The 22248-nt window shown below is 36.3% G+C and overlaps 1 protein-coding gene across 2 annotated transcripts in view; it reads right to left on the reverse strand.

Moving 5' to 3' along the window:
* ctnna2 (catenin (cadherin-associated protein), alpha 2) overlaps nucleotides 1-22248 on the reverse strand; it is a 575983-nt gene that overhangs the window by 157160 nt on the left and 396575 nt on the right. The window contains exon 8 of one of the 2 annotated variants that reach the window (XM_067402993.1): nucleotides 8343-8475. The exons of the other annotated variant lie outside the window; for it this stretch is intronic. Within the exon in view, the coding sequence (XP_067259094.1) occupies nucleotides 8392-8475 (84 nt within the window). The 3' untranslated portion in view covers nucleotides 8343-8391. Of the gene's footprint in view, nucleotides 1-8342; nucleotides 8476-22248 lie in introns of those variants that run through there. 2 annotated transcript variants of the gene reach the window in all.

Consider the following 22248-nt stretch of genomic DNA (forward strand, 5'->3'; position numbering starts at 1 on the left):
CTGAATAGATTAAGCAAACTAGCAAAAACAAAACAGGCTGACGTGGTTTGATCAAATCTCACATGATAAAGTCAAACATTTGTGTGCTGTGCAAATAAACAAGACAAGGAGTGTCTAAGACCTTAATTCCTTCACTGCTTCCACAGACTACAGAGACAAGATGTACAAAGCGCCTCAACCAAGGGGTAAAAAATCAGAGTGAGAGGAGGCCTTAAACATATAAATTTAAATGTACTTGAAATGGGTGATTAACAATCCATGTTTTTTGTTTTTTTTTTGGTTTGTTTGTTTATTTTGTTTTTCCCAAAAAAAGTTTAGCTGATTCAAGATGTATATTTCATTGTGGATTTCTGTTTAAATGTGACATTACTTTAAAAGACGCCCTGTGGTCACCCGTTGTTATTGTGTGAGTGATCAATCTAACAATCAGTCAGGGATTGTTAGATTGTGTGCATCCCGCATCAGTGGCTACTGAGCTGGTGAAAGCACAGGGCTCCTGAGAGAAGGTACAGGCTGCTCCCTAGTGTTCACACCAGCAGCAGAGGAAGACGAGATACCGCAGCAAACAAGCCATTGAATTTTTCTTGCCCAGGCTTTGTGTGTGTTCGTGTATATGCCTGTTGCTTGTCGATATGCATTCTCTAAGCTCAGCTCAGGATTACTGCCACATAGTAAAGTATCTGGACTAAACATCAAAAGCAGGCTGGTTACAAATAAGGGAGATCTCACTTTGCATTCACTGTGTTGTCACCTCACTCACTTGGCTGTTATAATAATAGATTTGTTTATTAAGCATAGGGGACATGCCACTGTGAAGATGCTGTGAGTGAGGTACTAAATGTATGTTTGTGTGTGAATGTGTGTGTAAGAGTGTACGTGTATGCATTTACATTTGACTATTTAAGTGTTTTCTTTTTTTGTTTTTTTTTGTACCCTCTCCTGAAAAGGTGGAATATAGTTTGTTCTGGCCAGCTGCATGTGTGAAGTTATATTAATTTGTCATAAATGACTGGGATATGCCTTAAAGGAAAAATGTAAGGCTGAGTAAATATTTTTACAATCAAATTAAACAGTTTTATTATGGATTCCAAAGTCCCACCCCCCTTTGAATCCTTTAATACTTGATATGAAACTGTTCTATTTTCAGCACTGTATTTGATGCGTATATGAAGCTAAGCCAAGCTAAACCAATAAAATGTATTCCTACTGTTGTAAATGATAAGCATTGTGACACGCTTTGCCCTTTTCTGATTAATCTAGTCATGCTGTTTATTATTATTATTATTATTCTGTTTATGCTTATTTTCTGTCAAAGAAGATGCTGATGCATTATTTAAAACTTCTGGTCTGACACTCCTTGGACTACCCCCCTTTTTTTCATTTCCTTGCATTTTTTTAAATCAAACCCCTAAATATGTACACTCCAATGTGTGGTTGGCTTTTTAATGAATCCTCTGGAGAGTATTAAAAAAACAAAAAAACACAAAAAGCAAACAAAGAAACAAATCTCTATTTGACTCAGTGGCAGATTTCTAGCATCAAAACAACAATGAAATGATGGCATTGTTCCCTGTATGGGCGGGGGGAAAAAAAGAAAAAAAAAAAAGAAGAAGAAGAAAAGAAATTGTAGCTATTCACGATCCCCTTTCTCAAAACAGGTGGTTGAATTGAGGGTAGCAAAACATTCACTAACAATAGCTGTTAACCATACCAGCATTGAGGTAACAGGGGAAACCATGGAGACATAGAGTGAGTTGTTTGATTTCATTCACCCTTCTCTACTCTAACACTCAACGAATTTAAGCTGCTCCAATCAAAGTACTTCTGTGGCCTATTTTTAGCCATTCTAGCTTTGTATCAATATTGCATGTTTGTCATTTCATCTTGCCACTGCTGGGAGTTGTTTTGAATTCCCCTTTCCCTTAATTATTATTATTTTCTATTTTTCTTCTCAAGGAGAAAATGAATATTTGAAGTGGCGGGAGGTTTTGTTTAATCTGAATCTCTCTCCTCCTACTTATGCTGCTTACAAACCCACTCCAACTAGAGTTACTGCTCTGACAATTAACTCTAATAATTAATACCGTTATTGATGAGGTTTGAGGCAGATCAATTCATATAGCTTGTAGCCAATTACAGACTTTCTTGCCGGTTGCTTTTTCAGACAAACAAACAAAAATCTTGTGTTGGTGTTGACAGAAAAAAAGTGGTTGGTTTATGGCTAATTAGTGTGGGGAGCACTTGTCTATATGCCCAGCACTATCAAGCAGGGAGAGAGAGAGAAAGACATGAAATGGTCGATCACTAAGACATGGATTCAAACAGAGAGAAAAGGCGCAAGCCCTCGGATCAGTGGGGAGGCAGTTGTGCCAAGTGGTACGGGACAAGACATTAGCTTTTGACCTTGATAGCCTGAGCGACCGTGTGTGTGTGTGTGTGTGTGTGTGTGTGTGTGTGTGTGTGTGTGTGTGTGTGTGTGTGTGTTACATGCAAATAGCAGCTGAATATGAAGCTCTCAAGTGAGTACTGAGGGTTTTAGTGTGTTTACATGTTGTACAGAACTGAGTTGAGCGGGGTCAACACTGGTAAACAAAGCAAGATAATGGGATGCTACAAATACCTAGAGAAGTAAAACAAATTCTCAATCTATGCAAATCATGTGGGTAAAGAATATCAGAACAATCTCACAGACTTAAGTGTGCACATAAAATCAAACCGTTTGACTGACTGCAACATTACAAGTCTATATCAAATAGGAAAGACAATGTCCCTGGTATATAAAATTAGAAGAGAACTACATCACAAACTAGGCTCAGAACAATGTTATTTCAGTATCATTGAGATACTATTAATGATTGTTTTTATTAATATTTTGAATTAGTTTTTATTTTTATATTTTTTTATTTTCATTTTAGTTTCACTAATTTTGTTGTGTCATTGTTTATGTCGATATGGCTTTTATTATTTTTTAATAAATAAACTAAATGATGATGAGAAATGTTTCCTTGGCAACTAGATAAAATATATTTTTAATATACTTTACGTTAATTTTGTTATTCAAGTAACACAGATTCAGTATTCAATCAAAAAGCAGATATTTTAAAATGAACCAAAACTATTTCTCAACAAAATACTCAGGGGACAAATAACCTAAGTCAAGTGATTCACATTAATTTAATATCTCTATACTCTTATGTCAACAATTGTTTCATTTCTGTCTATTTTCATTCAGGAACATCTGAGAGAAAATGTATACTTTAAACAACGGAAGCATTGCATCTAAGAAAATGCAACTTCTTTTACTCTGTGTGTAAAACAAAAAACAAAAAAAACACAGGACATCTCAGTCCTGTGTATTGGTATATCTAGTTTTCAAAAACCTAAAAAAAAAAAACAGACCACGTTTTCCAAGTTTCCTCGAGTATCACACAAACAGATTGCATTTCATAAGAAATAAGGAATGGCTTGCATTAATTCATAGAAGGTCGGTGGTATGGGAAAACTAGATTAAGTGTCACGGTATTGGCATACATAAAAATCCAGATATTTCATCAGAGCCTCTTGATAGAGCACCAGATGCTTAACAAATTAATTAACCTTGCTTGCTGTCTCTCAGTGTTGATTGAATGCCCCTGTGTGCCATTCCCTGCCTCTGGTCTCGCATAATAAAACACCCACACATAAACAGATATCCTGCCAAGACGCATAAGACTGACCGGGACTCCAGAAGAGGACATTAGGAATCTACACAAGAATTGACTGTTGGTTCCCTCGGTGACTCATAAATGTATTCAAGTCGATATCATCCTTATTATTTGCAATATAAAGTTGTAGTGAAGAACTTGTTTTTATTGGAATATGAGTAAACTGAGCAAAAATGATTTTATCATCCTCCAACTCATCATTATAATTACCAACATCATCATGAACATCATCATTCTTATATGTGCATCTGCATCAATGGTGTCATATTAAGCATCGCCGCAGGGGTATTGTGCCATTTTCCAAATGTAACCAAATCATTAAAATAGCTATATATAATAAATGTATAGAGTGTCAGATAAGACTAATTTGCATGGCTTATAATGCTCATTTAAACAGATATAGACACCCACGTCTTTATTTACAGATGCAGAGACTGAAGTGAGTGGGAAGAGGACATATACGTCAACATGCTCTATGAAACAATACATGATGGCAAAAAAGAGGCTAATGCAGTTGCAATTTAAGTCATAACCAATGTAAACATCCTCAGCATTACATTAGTGAATAATGCGCTGCTGAAGTCAGATATCATATGGCTGAATGGTAATGCTTCAGGCTAATGTTCAGCAACATCTGCTCGCACATTTGTGGCACTGCACCGAGCACACAGTCGTAGGGTGGAAACAATGCCGATTGTTATTTTCTGCAAGTTAGCGGAATATCTCATGGATCACACCCAGCACACAGCTCGCTGTTCTCCATTTATGCAGATATGTGAAAAAAAATATCTGAAATATGAGAAAACAGAGGTACTTATTTGCTGACCCTGACAGTGACTTTTCCCAGTAACCCTTGAGAGACAGAGCTACCTGAGAGCATTTTGATGATTAGCATGCGGGAGAGAGCACAGGAGGAGGTTACAGCACTGCAGAGATCAGGGCATATTAATGCTTTGCTTTTCTCTGTCTCTATTTCTCTTTCCTTCTGTATTTGTGCCTAAGCTATATAAATACACTGCGCCCAGATATAATCACTGACATAATGTAAACAACAAACAACTTAAAGTTCCCCTATTATGCTTTTCGAACATTACCTTTCAAGCACTGTGTAATGTTGTTGTCCGTGAATGTAAACAAACTGCAAAGTTGTGAAGCCAAAAGTGCACAATAAATAAAGTTATTGTCTCTCTCTCTCTCTCTCAAAAAAAAAAAAAAAAAGACTCTCAACAGCCTAAACGAGTTGTCAGAAATTCAAATAACGTCTGACCCACCCTCAAACACCATAGCTGGTTCGTGTTGTGTGCACATGTCAAGAAGATGCTGCTTTTGGCTCTGCTAAAGCAAATTCTCTTTGTAAATACTTCTAAAAATTGAGGATGTGAAGAGTCAGTGGTTAAAATTACCATAGTGATACAATAGCAGTATAACCTTTTGACGATTGCTTCTCAAATCTCCATGAGGTCTAAATGGGATTTACAAATCTCCATTAAAGATGGGACAGTACCCACTTTATTTGGTCTAACTTGCTCCTCAGAATCACAACCTGTAAGTATGATTATTTATTGATGTTTATATTTTCTACTGGGTGGTCAAAATATGTAGTTATTGTGGAGGTCTCTGCTACTAACGCGCTCTTTAAATAACAAAACAAATATTGCGCCATTGATTTTAGACCAGGTTTCAGTTGGTCAATGGCGCAATCTATTTCAGTTGCCTCAAAATAGTAACGTGCCAACAACGCGCCTGAACATACCTCGTTTCCAGACAAGCACACCCATGGGCGCAAAAAACATTTGCTATTTAAACAGCGTGGCACAGGACGTGAAAATGATATCTGCGCTGGGCTGAAACTAGCAACAAACACTTGCATCGCACCTGGCACCGCATTACGCCGGGTGTATGATAGGGTCAAAAAAGGCAGTGAAAGCAGACTAGTGAGCAGATGAGTTTTCTTTTTCGGTGTGGTGATGTTTAATATGTCAGACAACATCTGTAGTTTCAAGACAAGTAAAAGGTTTTTTAAAAACTATAATGGCCTATAAAGCATTCTATTGCATTTTGTATAATTATGGGATAGATGGAATGTGTGGTAACCTAGCAACTAGCAGTTCAATTTGCATTTAGCTGTGTCTCATTTCTAAGGCTGTGTCCTCTGGAGGTTGCATTCGAAGGTTGCTTACGTCATTGAGGCTGTATCATTTCAGAAAAGTAAGTAGGACACTCCAAATGTGCCCTTCTTTCACAGGAATTCGGAGGATGCATGAGGTGTATCCTTCACAGCTGCAGATAGCCCACAACTCTTTACGTCGTTGTTAACAACCGTCATTTATTTGAAAAAAAAAAAAAGGCGGTGTCGGCAGATGTACATGTACAGTACAGCAAAGATGTTTTGTTTAAATGTGAGTAGTTTCAAAGTTGTTTTTGTTTTAAACTTTGTTCTTCTTAATATCCTGCTCCTTTGTCTCTGCAACAGGTACCCAGTCAGGTACTTCTGTTGCAATCTGTTGTACATACACCACAGCTCCTCAAGCATTACCCAAAATAAAACAAGTAAATGCATTTTCTTTTCAAATTACTTTCCAAATTTATAAATAATTTTCATTCATTTAACTGTTGTGAGAGCACAATGACACTGGCGTGAATGTGTTGGCATAGCAACGTGATATTTCCTGTTTCCTTTCCTTCCCGTGTGTCCTACAAAGGACGTCTCGTTTAATTCTGGTTAAGGACACTCCGTATACCGCAGCCTTCACAGGATGCGTCCTCTGGAGGATGCAGCATTTGAAATGAAATGAAATAAGACACATCTTATTGCATTTTGTATAATTATGGGATAGATGGAATGTGTGGTTACCAAGCAACTAGCAGTTCAATTTGCAATATTCAGAACATAAGCCCTGCTATTCTGTTTGAGGTAAATTCTTACAATTTCACATGACAGACTCTTACTTGCAATAAATAAATTCACTTCAAGGACACAATCTCTGCAATTATTTTCTTTTTTTTCTTCAGTATTTTGTATTGTAGGTAAAATCTTTTAAAATATTCTCACAAAAAAAAAAAATGGTCCAATGGATATGTGATTGACAAAGGCAACTTTCTATACCTGCTGGACTCCGCTAATTGCTATATTTTAGGTTATGTTGCTGATTTATCTATTATGAGGCCATTAAATATCTCTTCAGTGCCTTGAAGTGCAAATGGTAGATTATGAGATTCAAAGTGACAAAAACAAAATAAACCACCTGATATCTGTGTTTGAACAGCTGAACACTCTCTGCTCTGACAGGATGAAAAAAGAAACCTTGCAGAGCTGTAATTTCCGCAGTAATTCCTCTGCCCCACGGGATATCAAAGATGCTGCGCAAAAATGGGATTAGAAGGGAAGCATAAGGAATCTTGATTGCTTTGAGAAGGACAATGAATGCTGCAGAAAAAAAAAAAAAAAAAAAAAAAAAGCCTATTTAACTATTGGTCTGCCAACATGGGCTTTTCAATAACCGATGATACTAAAGAGCACTTTTTATATACAGAACCTAAGATGTACACAAACCAGCTCAAGTGAACTAAATACATACAGTATGTACAGTACACTATGTCAGTAATATTTTATTGACAATGAAATTCAATCTTTATTGTCAATTAGATGTCGGTATTTAAAAATAACTAAATACTGGCAGATTCATAAGCATCATAATTAATAAACATACTTACAGAGATGAAAAGTTATAAGTGACTTATTTGAAACTTTACTAAGCGAATTGGTATATTTATGATCAAATTTTTTCTCACATCATCTGCCATCTTAGATTTAGCTTCCACTGAGCTTGGCACAATGCATTCTGTGATTGCCTTGTCTAGAAAGGAAATATATAATGCTGCCTTTGAATTTGGCCAAGAAGAAATCTTACGACACAGCATTATTAAGGTGCCTATTTTTTGAACAGGCTTAACTTCAGGAGCACATCTATAAATGTTGCATCTATAGAGGATGTTCACTAGGCTTGAGAACAGAGTATACATTATGCACAGACTCTCTATCTCTGAATCAACAACAAGGAAACAGCAGTGAAGCAGTGTTTTGAAAAAAAAAAAAAAAAAAAAAAAACAATCTCAAATTTAGTAGTGGATTTCAACTGAAAAAGTGTCACTTATGTAGTTAGTGTCAGCACAGATGGACGTCCACATAAACAGAGAGAGAGATATTACATTTATCCAGGCTACTAACACTTTGAACAGAGTCAAACACCCGCATCTTTCTTCTCATTCTTTCATCCTAGATGATCAACTAATTTCACTTTTTTTTCCTAATAAATGGGACTGACGGACTGCTGGGCATCTTAAAATTCACGAATCCAGGTAGATTTAAGACAATATTCTGGTGCGGCTGCACTATCAAATATAGAACACGAAAATAGCAAAGAAGATAAGGTAAACAAGAAACATTTGGATTAGAAAATGTAAGCTACATTTAAACTGATATAAAGTTAATGTTGAAGTTAAAAGAAAATAAGTGAAAAAAAAACAAACAAACAAAAAAAACAACAACAACAACATGAAATTAGGTAGTTAAACTGACATAAAAAAAAATAAAAAATAAAAATAAAAAACGGCCAATGAGAAAATAAGGGGAAAATAAATAAATAAATAAACGTTTACATTGTCCAATCAACATGTTTCTCAATATTCATGAACTCACAATAGAGTATGTTTTCATGTAGGAATAAGCCACATAAAGCATGATGGAATAATTTAAAAATAAAGGGCTTACCTATTTAAGAAGAGTTTGGTGTGAGGGCACGTTCAGGAGACACATTCAGAACAGCAGGTATAGGTGAAAACATAGGACAAAAAACAAAAACAAAAAGAAACATGGTCAGAATGCTAAACTTTAGCACTTTTTTCCTCGATCACAGGTTTTCAGCCATGGGCCAGTGAAGCTACTTAAGGGGGCTCATGGAGAAAATGAATAAAACACACACACACACACACACATATTATATATATATATATATATATATTAGGGGTTACGAGACAGGTATCTCACGAGACGAGACGAGACGAGACTCGAGACTGAGTTCACGAGACGAGACGAGACAAGACAAGATTTTTACACACTATTTTTAAGAAATCCTCAATGGTGAAATCATGACTAGAAAAAATATTCTGCAGGTGTATTTGAAATGTTTTAACTAATCATCTTGTAATGAATGTCATTTCAGTTCTACTTTCTGAGTGTGAATTATCATATGCAGTAAAAGACAACAATACTCAAGCACTGTAACAGGTTTTGCTACTAACTCAACTGACTTCTCTTCTGTATGATTTCAGTCTCTTCAGACCTTACTGTATATGATTTATGAGCTTCTACAACTTTAGATCTCCTAACTGAACACCTTTCCACAAACTGATCATAGAAATAAAAACAGTATAAGGTCTCATTTATTAACATTAATGTATTAACCAACATCAACTAACAATGAGCAATACCTATATTTGCTACAGTATTTAGTAATCTTTGTTTATTTTATTAACTAACATATATGTTAGTTAATTAAAATAGTCATTAATTTTTAGTTCATAGTTTACAGTGCATTAACTAATGTTAACAAATGAAACCTTACTGTTTGTGCTTAATAAGATTAAGAGAAAACTGTTATTCGTTTTCATGTCAGTCATGCAAATAAGACCACATTTTTCTTTGATACAGAGCTGAGAGATGGTTACAACTACACTGCCCAGCCTAAAATAGCTTTCATATTGAGAGATATCTGTATTCATCAGGGAGCCGCTTTCAAAATGCGGGGTATTGAGATCGCGTTTGAATACGCGCTTATGTTTACTTTTCGCGCGTAACTCTGTAAATATGTGTATATATATATATATATATATATATATATATATATATATATATATATATATATATATATAATATGTGTGTGTGTGTGTGTGTTTTATTCATTTTCTCCATGAGCCCCCTTAATATATATATATATATATATATATATATATATATATATATATGTGTGTGTGTGTGTGTTTTATTCATTTTCTCCATGAGCCCCCTTAATATATATATATATATATATATATATAAATATGCATCCATCCATAATAAAAAAAATACTTCATACGGTAAATAAAAAGGGTAAATAAAAGCCTTCTGAAGTGAAGTGATGCATTTGTGTAAGAAAAATATCCATATTTTAAGTTTTAAAGTGAAATATTTAGTTCCACCAGACCACCTTCCATGTTCAACTTACACAAAAAAAAAAGAAAAAAAAAGAAAAAAGAAAAGTGTAACGCCTCTCGCAGTTCAAAAGTTCAAAGTTACATCTTACACCTTCCGTATTCAACTTACGAAAACGTGACGTCACTTTTTTGTAAGCTGAATACAGAAGGCTTTCTGGCGCCTTGAGCTTGAGCCCCATTCACTGCCATTATAAAGCTTGAACGCCTCAGGATATTTATTAATATAACTCTGACTGTGTTCATCAGAAAGAAGAAAGTTACATACACCTAGGATGGCTTGAGGGTGAGTAAATCATGGGGTAAATTTCATTTTAAAGAGAACTAATCCTTTAAGATAAAATAGATATTAGAGCAAGACTTTCACAAATTCTCCCAAAAGAAGAACAAAAGACAACAGAATAACACAGAGCAATCCTTCAAATGGATTTGTGATTAGGCTGCATGACGGTGAAAGAATGAGAGTGAGAAAGACAGACACAAAGACAGAGAGAAATAGATAAATAAATAAAGATAGAAAACCTTGTGCAGCGTGTAAAGATGTGAGAATAAAGAGGTGTCAAAGACCCATAGTGCTGTAGTTTAGACAGATGGTACTTTTCAAGCTCAGGCCCCTGACAATCCTTAAAGCAAGTGTCTATGCTTACATTTGTGTGTTCAAAAGATCAACACAAATATATGGCACACATATCATTGTTCTCGCTGCCCACTCTTTGAACTCTGAACTCCTTTTCCTTTTGCAAAACATGGCATGGCAAAAAAATGAACAAACAAACAAAAAATACTTCGCTGCGTTACAAAATGACTGAGTGAGAAGATCACTAAAGGCTTCTGCTTTATACCCCCACCTCCACCCCATTTGAATCCAAAAGCGCAAGTTTCACCATCACACCCCTTCATATAGTTGCATCGGCTGTTGACAAGAGAGATGGAGTGTGTTGTGCCAGTGTGTGTCCTCTGCAAAGCACCTGATTACATTCATGGAGCCAAGAGGAGATTTATGAATGCAGACTCAGGCAAAGAGCGGCCCCATTCGCACTCTAAATAATGGCAGCGCAAAAAATATTTTTTTCAGTTTCATTCCCTGTGTCCCAAACTACTGGCTCAACTACCCAAATGAATATTTACTCCACTGAGATTATCTATCCACCTCGGAATCCCATTCAGAGGGTTATTTCAGCACGAAGCAGGCTGGAGGCGACGGGGCCAGATGCGTGGTTGATGTGGTGGGGTGCATTTGGCGTTTGGTCTGTAGTGTAGCCAACATCCCCTGCAGAAAAACACAGTTTATCCTCTCTAGTGTAAATATTGAACAGGTTTCGGACCAGAGGGAATAACTAATGCTAATGAATGGGGAAACTCTTAGCTTAGCACACTTTATCAAAGCATAAGCATGCTGTCCAGGCTCAGAGGCGGCAGATAAATTGGAGGGAGTTTGTTTTAAAACAGATGAATTGGGCGAGACCACACTACGTGCAACATGATCAGTCAGTGTCAGCTTATGTGAGTCAGTCTGCTATAATAACGTTAAACTGGCGCAATGCTCTGCCAAGCCATAATGTGATCCAAGGCAGGAGTCCAGGAAAAAGGCTGAATGTAAACATACGCATAGCTTGACATGTATGATCTGTGTGACGAGAAATGAAAGCCAGCTTGTAAACTATGTCACGTAATGTTACATTTATCTCAGAATGTTAAATTTGTCCCCTGTATTCTGGTTTTAAATTCAGTTTTAATGGAAAGGAAGACTTTATTTTTTGAATGCAGAAGTAAGCTATTTTCTGTGCATGTGCCATCACCGTCAGCCATATTCTAGACAACTACTGCTTTTTGCCCTCCTGTTTATGGGGTATTTACATTTATTAGCTGAAGTATTCACATTTAGAATGTATATCTTTTTTTGTCTGATATGCTGGCTTTATTCATATTACAAACAAACAAACAAACAAACAAAACCTGCACTAGTTTGAGATTAAAACAAAAGAAGAAAAAAAAAAGAAAGAAAAAAGTGCGCGATGGTGCTATTGTGCAGGCAATCCAAGTGAGAATCAAGCTTGGATTATTCTCAAACCACTTTATATATATATACAGCTATGGAAAAAATTAAGAGACCACTTAACATTGATTTCTAAACTTGGAGTGGTCTCTTAATTTTTTCCATAGCTGTATATATATATAACTAATAATTTGTTTACTCAGAGTTGGATATTTTGCAGTGCCAAATATAAGAACAGTGCCAAGTACACAATGATGCTCTAAAGGGCACATATAGTAATTGAGATGTTCCAACACTAGTTTGAACTAATGATCGATTTGGAACGCTAATTATTCTCCTCAACAACTATAATGTCATCTCAATTTCTTATGTGAGTCGAGCACATACAGATTTCTGTGTGAACTGACATTGAAATGTACAATGTCATAGTATTTACAGTATCTGAAATTTTTAACCCATTTATATCCAAGCAACTTTATATAAAAATAATACAAATAAATAAAAATAAAACTACAAATGTCTACAAACACTTTAAGGTTGATATAACATTGAATTAATGGAATAGTCAATTTCACTAACGACCACAGGATTCATATAAATTTGCAGGTCTTTATGATGTCGTTAATGCTGGTAATGTCTCTGTCTATATACATTCAATGATACATGTGCACTTTATGTACAAATATCTACAAAAACGACAATGGCGCAAGTCTTTGTCTATTCAGCAATTTAGAAAATGAGCTGCATATCTTGTAATGTTGCGATTTTTTACCTGCACATCTTTTCAACCAAATAACATCTGCATCATGATTGTATAACTTATTGGAAAGAACTCAAATGTAGCCTGAAACCTAAAGAGGACAATAACTCTGAAGCAGTGAGGATGAATTGTGAAATGAAGCATAGCACTTTGTAGCTGCTTCAAGGGAGATGCCTCAGAGTATACTTGTCAACTCCAGAGACTGAGCAGAATGCAGCTGGAGGAAATTGGCCAGGAAATTGGTGGAAAAGAGACTTTTCTCTATCGACAAAACAACTCTATCTCGTTCATTTTTCTCTGAGCTCCATTTAGACTGTTCTGAAAGATACAGTCATGCTGAGGACCATGGATGCCCGCAGAGGAAAAGAACAGTCAAATGTGTGTGACTCGACCTCTGACATTTAGAGGATGCAACTGATGCTAACAAATGTGTCTAAGGACAGCTTGCACGGTGTTCTTTCAAGCATGTTTGCATACTGTACAAATAAAATCTTGTCATACATGTTAATCTGATGGAACAAATAGATCTGCTGCACTTCCACCATGGTTTCTCAAAGTACCTTTAAGGGGTCATGACATGAGAAATCAAATTTTGACATACAAGAGATCTTTGTACCATTAAAACATCCTACAAATTGTATAGCTTAAAACATACCCACTACAAAATAAGCATTTATGTAAACAAGCAGGGTATTTTCGGATATTGGATATTGGATATTGTTTAGATACGGTGTGATTTGTGACATCACACAGGCAATATATATTTGGATATGACACCTGTCTACACTGGACATGAGAATCAAAAGCAAATAGGACTCATTATAATCAATGCCACTCTCTAAAGTGGATACAGTATAAAGATGCACTGTCAATTTCTGATGTACACCATGCCCTTGAGATACTGCCGACAACAGGACAAATGGAATAGCAAAGGGACAGCTGCTTTGATGTGCCCAGTTTAAACAGCATGTTTACATCTATACAGCTTTCAGAAGGACCCCAGTGCAAGGAAGATTATGCGCGTCCGAAAATTATGTTTGTTCAGAGCATTTGACTGCAGATTATTTTGTACGCGAGGGAAAGTGTAATTTAGTTTTTGCAAAGAAACTTGTTGATTGATGAATCAGCCAACAGTATTGCATCTGACAGCAGCTACATGCAAAGCATAAGTTAACAATTTCATAATGCTTTGTCAGCAAATTATAGTTGTATATGGATAATATTCTCAAAACACTTACTCACGTGCAGGTTGATATTTTTCCTTGCGATTGCATTTACCAACCACAACAATGCCATTTACTGACAAGACTGAGGCGGGATGGCCCTAAAATTGATAATTTCAGACATGGAGCCAGAATGAAAGTTGAAAATAATAATTTTTGCAAATATATAACTGTTTTTTTGTGCAGAAATCTTTAATAACATTATAAGTGATTATAATGTATAATATTAACATCATAACAAAATAATAATAATAATAATAATAATAATAATACTAATAATAATAATAATCCATTTAAAGACCCTTTAAAGGAACCATATTCTACACTTTTGTCTTTTTTTCCCCCACAAAGTCGACTTACAGTGGCAAAGGTTTCAGACTTTTAGAATTAAACAAGCTGGTATTAGAGACCTTCTACTCGACCCAAGCCCAAATTTATGTTTTATTCATGTTTTCATTTTAAAATGAATAGTGTGCCCAATCGCATATTGCTTGATCTTTGAGACAGAACATAGAATCTATTTACTGTAAGTCTTTTCACTCCTGTTTTCTATGGTTATGACCCTTGCAACTTTCCTCATGGACACAAAGCTATCAGTGCATGTGCTACACCTAAGAAAAAAGTTTAGTGCCTCACTCAATAGAATGGTCAGATAGACACATTCATCAAGAACTCAAAGTTCTAAACCCTGTCTGAATCTTAACACAGATGTACAGTATGTGGCACACAGTGCTCAGACCCAAGGGCCTTACCTGTTACCTACAAACACTCAGTGTCATGTGTGACTGAGCTCTCTTTTTATGGTTATGTGGCAGCTGATGAATGTCGTCTGCCTCTACTTCATGCTAAACAATCACTTCATCCATCGCTTGCACGCCCTCCTCCTCTGGTTTCACTCACTCACCACGCAGCCTTCCCTCTCGCTCACGACAACTGGATGGCAATGGATGGAAAATGCCGACAAAAGTGTCTGGCTCAGCTGAGTGTGAGAACCTTGCCTGCGGGCATGGCCATGTGAAAAGGGAATTACTTCAAAGCTGCAATGGATTGTGGGAGTCATACACAGACCATTTGGCCACTTACTGCAGCCTGCTCTCAGTTGCTGCTGAGAAAATCTAAAGTGTTCTTTTACAATCAACCTAATCTGTCAAAAGTCCACATGCCTTTTAGGTTTTGGTGGTACACTCTAAAAATGCAGGGTTAAAAGCAACCCAAGTTGGGTTGAAAATGGACAAACCCAGCGAATGGGTTGTTTTAACCCAGTGGTTGGGTTAAATGTTTGCCCAACCTGCTGGGTAGTTTTATTTAACTCAACTATCGTTTAGAAATTACTGTATTGCTTGCTTAAAATGAACCCAAAATATGTTGGAAATTAACATTTATCAATATGTTCAATAAATGAACATTTATTAATAAGTTTAATGAATAATAACTAAAAAATGTATTAAATTCGTTATTAACCAATGTTCACCTTTTGATTATTATTGTTGCCTCTAGTAATTATGTGTCTGATTTTTAATTTTCAACCTATTTTGAGTCAGCCACATTGTCATTTTTACTCATTTCTCAACCCTATAAAGCATACTGTATCATATGTAACACACATTTCTAAGACCTCTAAATTATAAACATGATAAAAAAATAATAATAAAAGAAAAAACGAACAAACAAACAAAAAAAATAAATCATGCTAAAATCACGCTAAAATGTGAGCATCAAATATGATCCATCAGGCTATGAGGAACATTTATCACTGTATTGCATTGCATGTTTTGCCCGTCACATTACAAACTTTGATCATAAAACTAAGCATTTGAATATACTAAGATATTATTGAGTGATATAGACTGACAACGGTTATTTTAATACATGGCACACTAGTAGTCTGTTAAACTGGTATAAAAATATCAGAGATTTACATGAAATTATTTAAATCCTTTTGGCCATATAAATACCAGCATCTGCACCAAATTGTGAATAAATTGTTATCTGATTAAAATTGAGGGGTTTCTTTTCCCATGAGCTGCATATTATCACCATATCACACGATGTGCCCTTAAAGTCTGATCAAATATGATACCCCATTTTTTTTTCTTTTTTTTTTTTCCTTCTAGTTACTGTTCACATCATATTCAATACAATGGTGCTTGCATATAGAACAGCAATGGGCTCTGCACCCTCGTACCTCCACCAGCTCTTACATACCCTTCAGAAGCCTGAGCACAGGGAATTAAGCAACACCTCGTGTTACCTTCAATGAGAGGCACAGCATTATTTTTCCAGAACATTTTTATTCACTGTTCCTTACTGGTGGAATGATCTTCCCAACCCTATCCGGAATGCCAAATCCCTGACAATATTCAAGAAACAGTTGAGAAACCCATCTCTTCCGTCAGTACTTAAAAGAATCCTGAGAAAAAAAAAAAAAAAAAAAAAAAGAAATCTATGCTTTCACTATTTCTTAATATCTCCCTGTTTTAGCTTGTACTATTCTAAACGATGTCTGAAAATTTGTATTACATGCACTTCTCATTTTTACTGCCTCTTGACGATGAACTACTTGTGGTATTCCTCGTTTGTAAGTCGTTTTGGATAAACCCATAGTGTTGAGCCCTGAAACCGCTGCCTCATTTGACCGAAGCTTCCAAAGGCCTGCACAAACAGCCCGTCCTTGCCAACAAGGGCGGGTGTAATTATAAATAAAACTGAAATCAAATCAAGCAGAACATCAAAAATAAAGCCAACCAATACAGCTTTAATTGGTCAAAGGGACCTTGTATTAAATCAAAGATACTTTATACGGTGCAGAATTGGTCTTGTTATGCGAAGAGGGAAATGCAGGGATTAAGAGGTTAGAGAGAGAGATGGAGCGAAGACAAATGAGAACAAAATCTAATGAAAGCAGATGGCATTCAGAACGAGTCCTGCCCAAGGCCAGCACCCTCCCTTTTCTCTATCACTTTCACTGGTTTCTTCCCTTTACACCATTAGACAAGGTAAGAGGGATGTCAGGATGGAGGGTGAAAAGGTATCTGTCTCTGCAGAGGTGGACTGTGGGAATTAGCAATCAGGAAGGGTTGGTTAATTAGTTTACAAGTCAGACTTTTGAGAGAGGTCATGTTTTCCTTTTCCCTTGGTGAGGAGAAATCAGCATGAATGCCCTATATAGGGGGAGGAAAACATGGCAGCATGTTGCCTCCCATCCTGCATGACTTAAAAATGCTGAAATAGCAATAAACCCTGAACGAAGGCTTTTGATGATATTATTTACTGTGATATCCAGCACTGCATGTACTATTGGGTACTAAACATTTATGTAAGCATATTCAGACTGTAATCTACAAAACATAAAGGTAAATGAAGAGCAATGGTGTTCTACTAAAACAAAATATTCAATTCAGATGCAAACTGTATTCTTTTTTTTTTTTTAAGTAGAAGCAAAACAGCCAAATTCTTGATGTCCATTAAATCCAAAAGATGAATTACCTACTGTATCAAAATGTTACAAAGCAGAACAAATAATTTAATCTGCCAAGTTATAAAGCACAAAATCATCCCCTTTTTTCCTTATCCTCCATCTCTCTCTCTGTCGACCTGACCAAGATTAAAATTCATCAATCAATCACACATTTTAATGGCCAGACCATCTCCCTGACACTCACAGCAAAAATTGGATCACAAAAGCAATTTAATTAAATTGAACTGTGATTCAATGCTCTAATCATTCTGCACAGAAAAATGAAATCTCTCATTCCTTTAATCATACCCCCATGTTAAATAATTACTCAATTTGGGGGTGCGGTTGGGATGGGTGCTGCGTTAGTAACTACAGTAATATTTGTGTATTTACACTCGCAATGTTACTGATGTATGGGTTAACAGCCTCTTGATATGGCATGTTTGACCCTGTCGACTTGCTTTGCAGCCACATGATTTAATTTCTGGGCACCATGTTGAATGAATTACAGGTCTGGAATTACATTCCCACACAATAATTGCACTATTCAGATTCCTGCTCAAAGGAATGAACCAGAATACATATTACTTAACCTCTGTTGACAGTGGTTTGCTGTGAATTAGGAAAGGTGTTTTAAGTCTCTCTTTCTCTCTCTCTCTATATATATACTTCAAAGACACTTGGGATGAGAGAACAGTACAGGCTACAAGAAAAAGACATGCAGTCCCATAGAAATTGAATTCTATCCACTATTTCATTGACAAATCTGCCTAATGAATTAGCATGCATTTGCCCAGGACGATTTGTGTGTTATTACTGTTTATATGAAGAGTAGATGAAGCCCAATCTGTGTGGTGTCTCCTATCAAAATATTCCTTGTTTAATGACTTTGGTGGACATCATCTCACAGAATGCATTGTATGTTTGTTATATTTATCAGAGCACAAATAGACACAAACTGCCAACTTACTCCATTCATGCAAACTGAGTCAGCTTTCAAACAAAGGAACTTTCCCTCTTGAGAATTCCACCTTTCTCGTTGGTCAAGCCAAAACTCAAAGGTTGTGGCCTCTGTGGAACTTAAAAGCCAACAGAAAGTTCCCTCTTTGGCTCTTGCTGCTGCTACTGATTGTTGTTCATGTGAGACCTCACCTGGCCCACAGGCCTCATCAGCAAGCCATGTGCCAGGGTCAAATTAACAGCACAAGCTCAGCACGATCGGACTGAACCATCAATAATATCTTCCGGGACTGCAGATCTGGACGCTCCTCAACAGCTAAGGCAATTGCAAGTATCATACATTTGAACACTAAACAGTGATTTAGTATTAAGTTGTGAGCCCCTTTATTAACAAATGTGCTTTATAGTGAGAAACTGATGGTTTTTCCAGCTCGTTAAATTACTCTTTCATAGTTCCATTCCTTTGTTATGCTACGGTTTAATATATATTTTGCAATATGGATTCTTTTCTCAATTTTTTGAGGATGTACTGATATTTACAATATTTGAGTATATGCTGCTGACAACTCTAGACCTGCCTGGAAGACCCATAATCCAATCTAATCACGCACATATGCTTGCAGTGCTGTATTTAAAACACATTACATCTTTAAGGAGATTCTCCGAGCTCACTCCTGTAATAAAAATCAAATAAATGATGCGGGAGGGTAGCAGACTCAAACGAGTTCATTGGATTCTCCGGCAGCACCGATGGCCTCCTGGGTGTTATGAAACACAATTAATCACATCCACAGGTGAGGGGTGGACGGTCAGAGCACTCTTCCAGAGCAGTCAGAGTGGTTATAGAAATGCAAAATGAGTCGTATAACGGTTGAAGAAGTGTTCCAGGTGGGGGGAGCCAACATGTGTTGAGCAGAAAAGGGAGAGAGAGAAATCAGGAAATGACTTGTTGCCACTCTTACACCAGCTTAAGTGCCATGCTGCCATTAAGGATTAAACATGTGGAGACAGCTTATAGGGCATTGCTGAAAGGTGCTAAATAAAGTTCATGTGTAAGTAGAAAAAGTCAGGCAAAGTGCTATAGGTATGAGAAATGTTATGAAAAGATGGAAACGTAATGTAAAAAGCAAAGAACAAATACAGTGCCTGCTTAAAATTAATAATTTTCTTTTCTAGTAGATTTTACATTGTAATATGTGTTTATTTTTTCCATTCTTACAGCAGTAACAGCTGCTGTAAATAACAATAAACCATTTTCAATATTGTATTTATGTTTCAAAAAAGAGGCACAGGACATTCTTCCATTTTTTTCTGCAGAGCTTTTATTTTTTTTGAATTCTTGGTCTGTGTACCCATTCATCAGATGGATACAGATGGACGTCAGATGGTCTTTGGCCTTGTGCTGCAAATCACACCATGAGCGCTGTTTTTTTTAGGACATCATCAAGATACAAGTAACTCAAATTGTGTATTATGATTATTATGATGATGATTAATACTAATAATAATAAACCCATACTGATGAAATTCGATTAAGTTAAATGCATTGTCCATATTCATAGATCCAGATTAAATTAAAAATAAATACATAAATAAGATAAAATAAAATAAATCAAAATACAATCAAATGAATCACTATACATCCAAACTAATTAAACAAATTACACCATGCACTCTAGTTAATGAGTTATGTATGTATTTTATTTTATCTATAAAAATCGTTATTGTACATTGAGGGGAGCGATGTGAATCACCTAAACAAGTGTCACGTCTGTCTTTTCACATGATGGAAACACCTGATGCCTTGCATACAATTTTATGATTTATTTTTTATTTTTTTCAAAAAGATACAGAATATAAATACTTAGGATTTTAAAATATGTTCTCAGAATTGTACACTGATTATTTATGGACAGGTTATGGAGTCAGTAACAGAATTTTTCGGCTACGAGTGAAACGCAGGGCGGCGGTCTGAAGTTAGCAGTTCCCCCGCTGAATGCAAGCCATCTCTGGCATGAGATCCAGTGGCATTATGGTGGAAACAGGACAACAGAGACTGGTCAGTTACACTTGATTTACTTCTAAATGTTTAATTTTTACTTCTAATATTTGTTACACGAGCTTAAATGTTGGCAGTATGTATTGCAAACGATATAAAATATTCTTCGCTATAAAATATGATTGAAACACCCATTATGCTGGGTTAAAAATAAACAACTCGATTTGCTGGGTAAAATTAACCTATATTTACCTAGCCATTGGGTTGTTTTTAACCCAGTGATTTTAGAGTGTGATATAGTGTGTCAAAAAAAAAAAAAAAAAAAAAGAAAAAAAAAGTCAATGCTGTTTCACAATGCAGTGATACTGCGATGCTAACCATCCATCATGTTAAATGTTACTGATATTACATTTTCAAAATGTTGCTGTGTGTACAAAGTGTTCATTAGCTGTCTAAAACAAAACTCTCTCTCAAAACAAGAGTCAATTTTGGCCTTCCATAATGCAACTATTTTGTTTTGAAAACATTTTGCTGTGCTTGGATCTCTTTGAACATCACAAATCCTACTTCACATAAACAGCTCCTGAAAATACCAAGGCCATACTTCAGGCAAACAGAATGAGCAATTCACCAAGCTCAGCTACGTACCCCTGCGTGTTTACAGAGCTCATCTTAAATTCAGATGTGGCTACTGTGTTTCATGGAAATGGATTTTGAAAGGTTACGACTGTGTGTGAATCAAAACCACACTGGGGGAAACAAGACAAAATGAGCCAATATAACACATATTCCTCTGTCATAAACAGCTTATTGACCGACGTGCCATTTGAAACTGGTTCGGTCAACTTATACAAGCCATGCGTGCTAGTCGGTGGTGTGATGGGAGATGTCCGTTTTTGAACTTGACCTTCTGTGACCTGTGTCACAACGGACTGAAACTAGACAAAGAACACCCTGGCTGCCTTCCAGCGCACAATACATCAACTGGCTATCATCTTACCAGGGCATTCCAGAGGCAGAGGGACACTGCTTGCCCAGCATCAGCCTGCTTTTAGAGGACAATTCATCACTGGGCAAGGCATCACTCTGTCAATTCCCAATCCCACAATGCTAGGGGACGAAGGGTTGAGTGGGAAGGCGGGAAAACGGGATCTTCAGCGTTGGGATTTGCAACAACCTCAATATGCCATTCACTCTTGAAGGGGCAGTGAGAGTCTGACTTGTGAGACTTGTGAGGCCAGATAACAGACATCAGCAGTCTTGTCCTTCTCAGCAATGAGAATCAGTGAGATTTCACTTTCAAATCACGTCTAGGGTCAAATGTGCATTCCCCATGCAAATTTAGTGGATATGAACATATGGAACACCGTATTGTGCAATGGTAAATGTGAAGATTAATGCAAAGCTTAAGTTCATGGTACAATGTTCTGCTTTGAAGAGACTAGTTATGCTTCTAGTTGTGAATATAACTTAGGCGCAAAAATTGAATATCGCATAAAACATTAAGCATCATTTTCATCCCATTTGTTCAAGAAAACAATAGTCATTTTTGTAGGATATTGGCGCAAAATATCTATAATAAAAATGAAAGTTGGTGCAATCGGGGAAGCCACTGTGGTTCTTTTCTCATACAATTATTTGCACTTCAGAGAACACAATAAATGCACTCATGTCATATTGCATTCGGAAGGCGGATTCCTGGTGTTTGGGAATTAAATTGTGTGAGACAAGACATTATACCCAATCATTTTGATGAATGACCAAACCAACATTTGAGATGCTGGGCAACATAATTGGTCTGATGGTTGGTTCAGTTATCCAATCATAAACGTTTGTGAAACTGTTTAACAATCAGTCATCTTTGCATATATATATATATATATATATATATATATATATA

This window comes from Chanodichthys erythropterus, chromosome 12, assembly GCF_024489055.1.
Source record: "Chanodichthys erythropterus isolate Z2021 chromosome 12, ASM2448905v1, whole genome shotgun sequence".
In the NCBI taxonomy this organism is placed as follows: Eukaryota; Metazoa; Chordata; class Actinopteri; order Cypriniformes; family Xenocyprididae; genus Chanodichthys; species Chanodichthys erythropterus.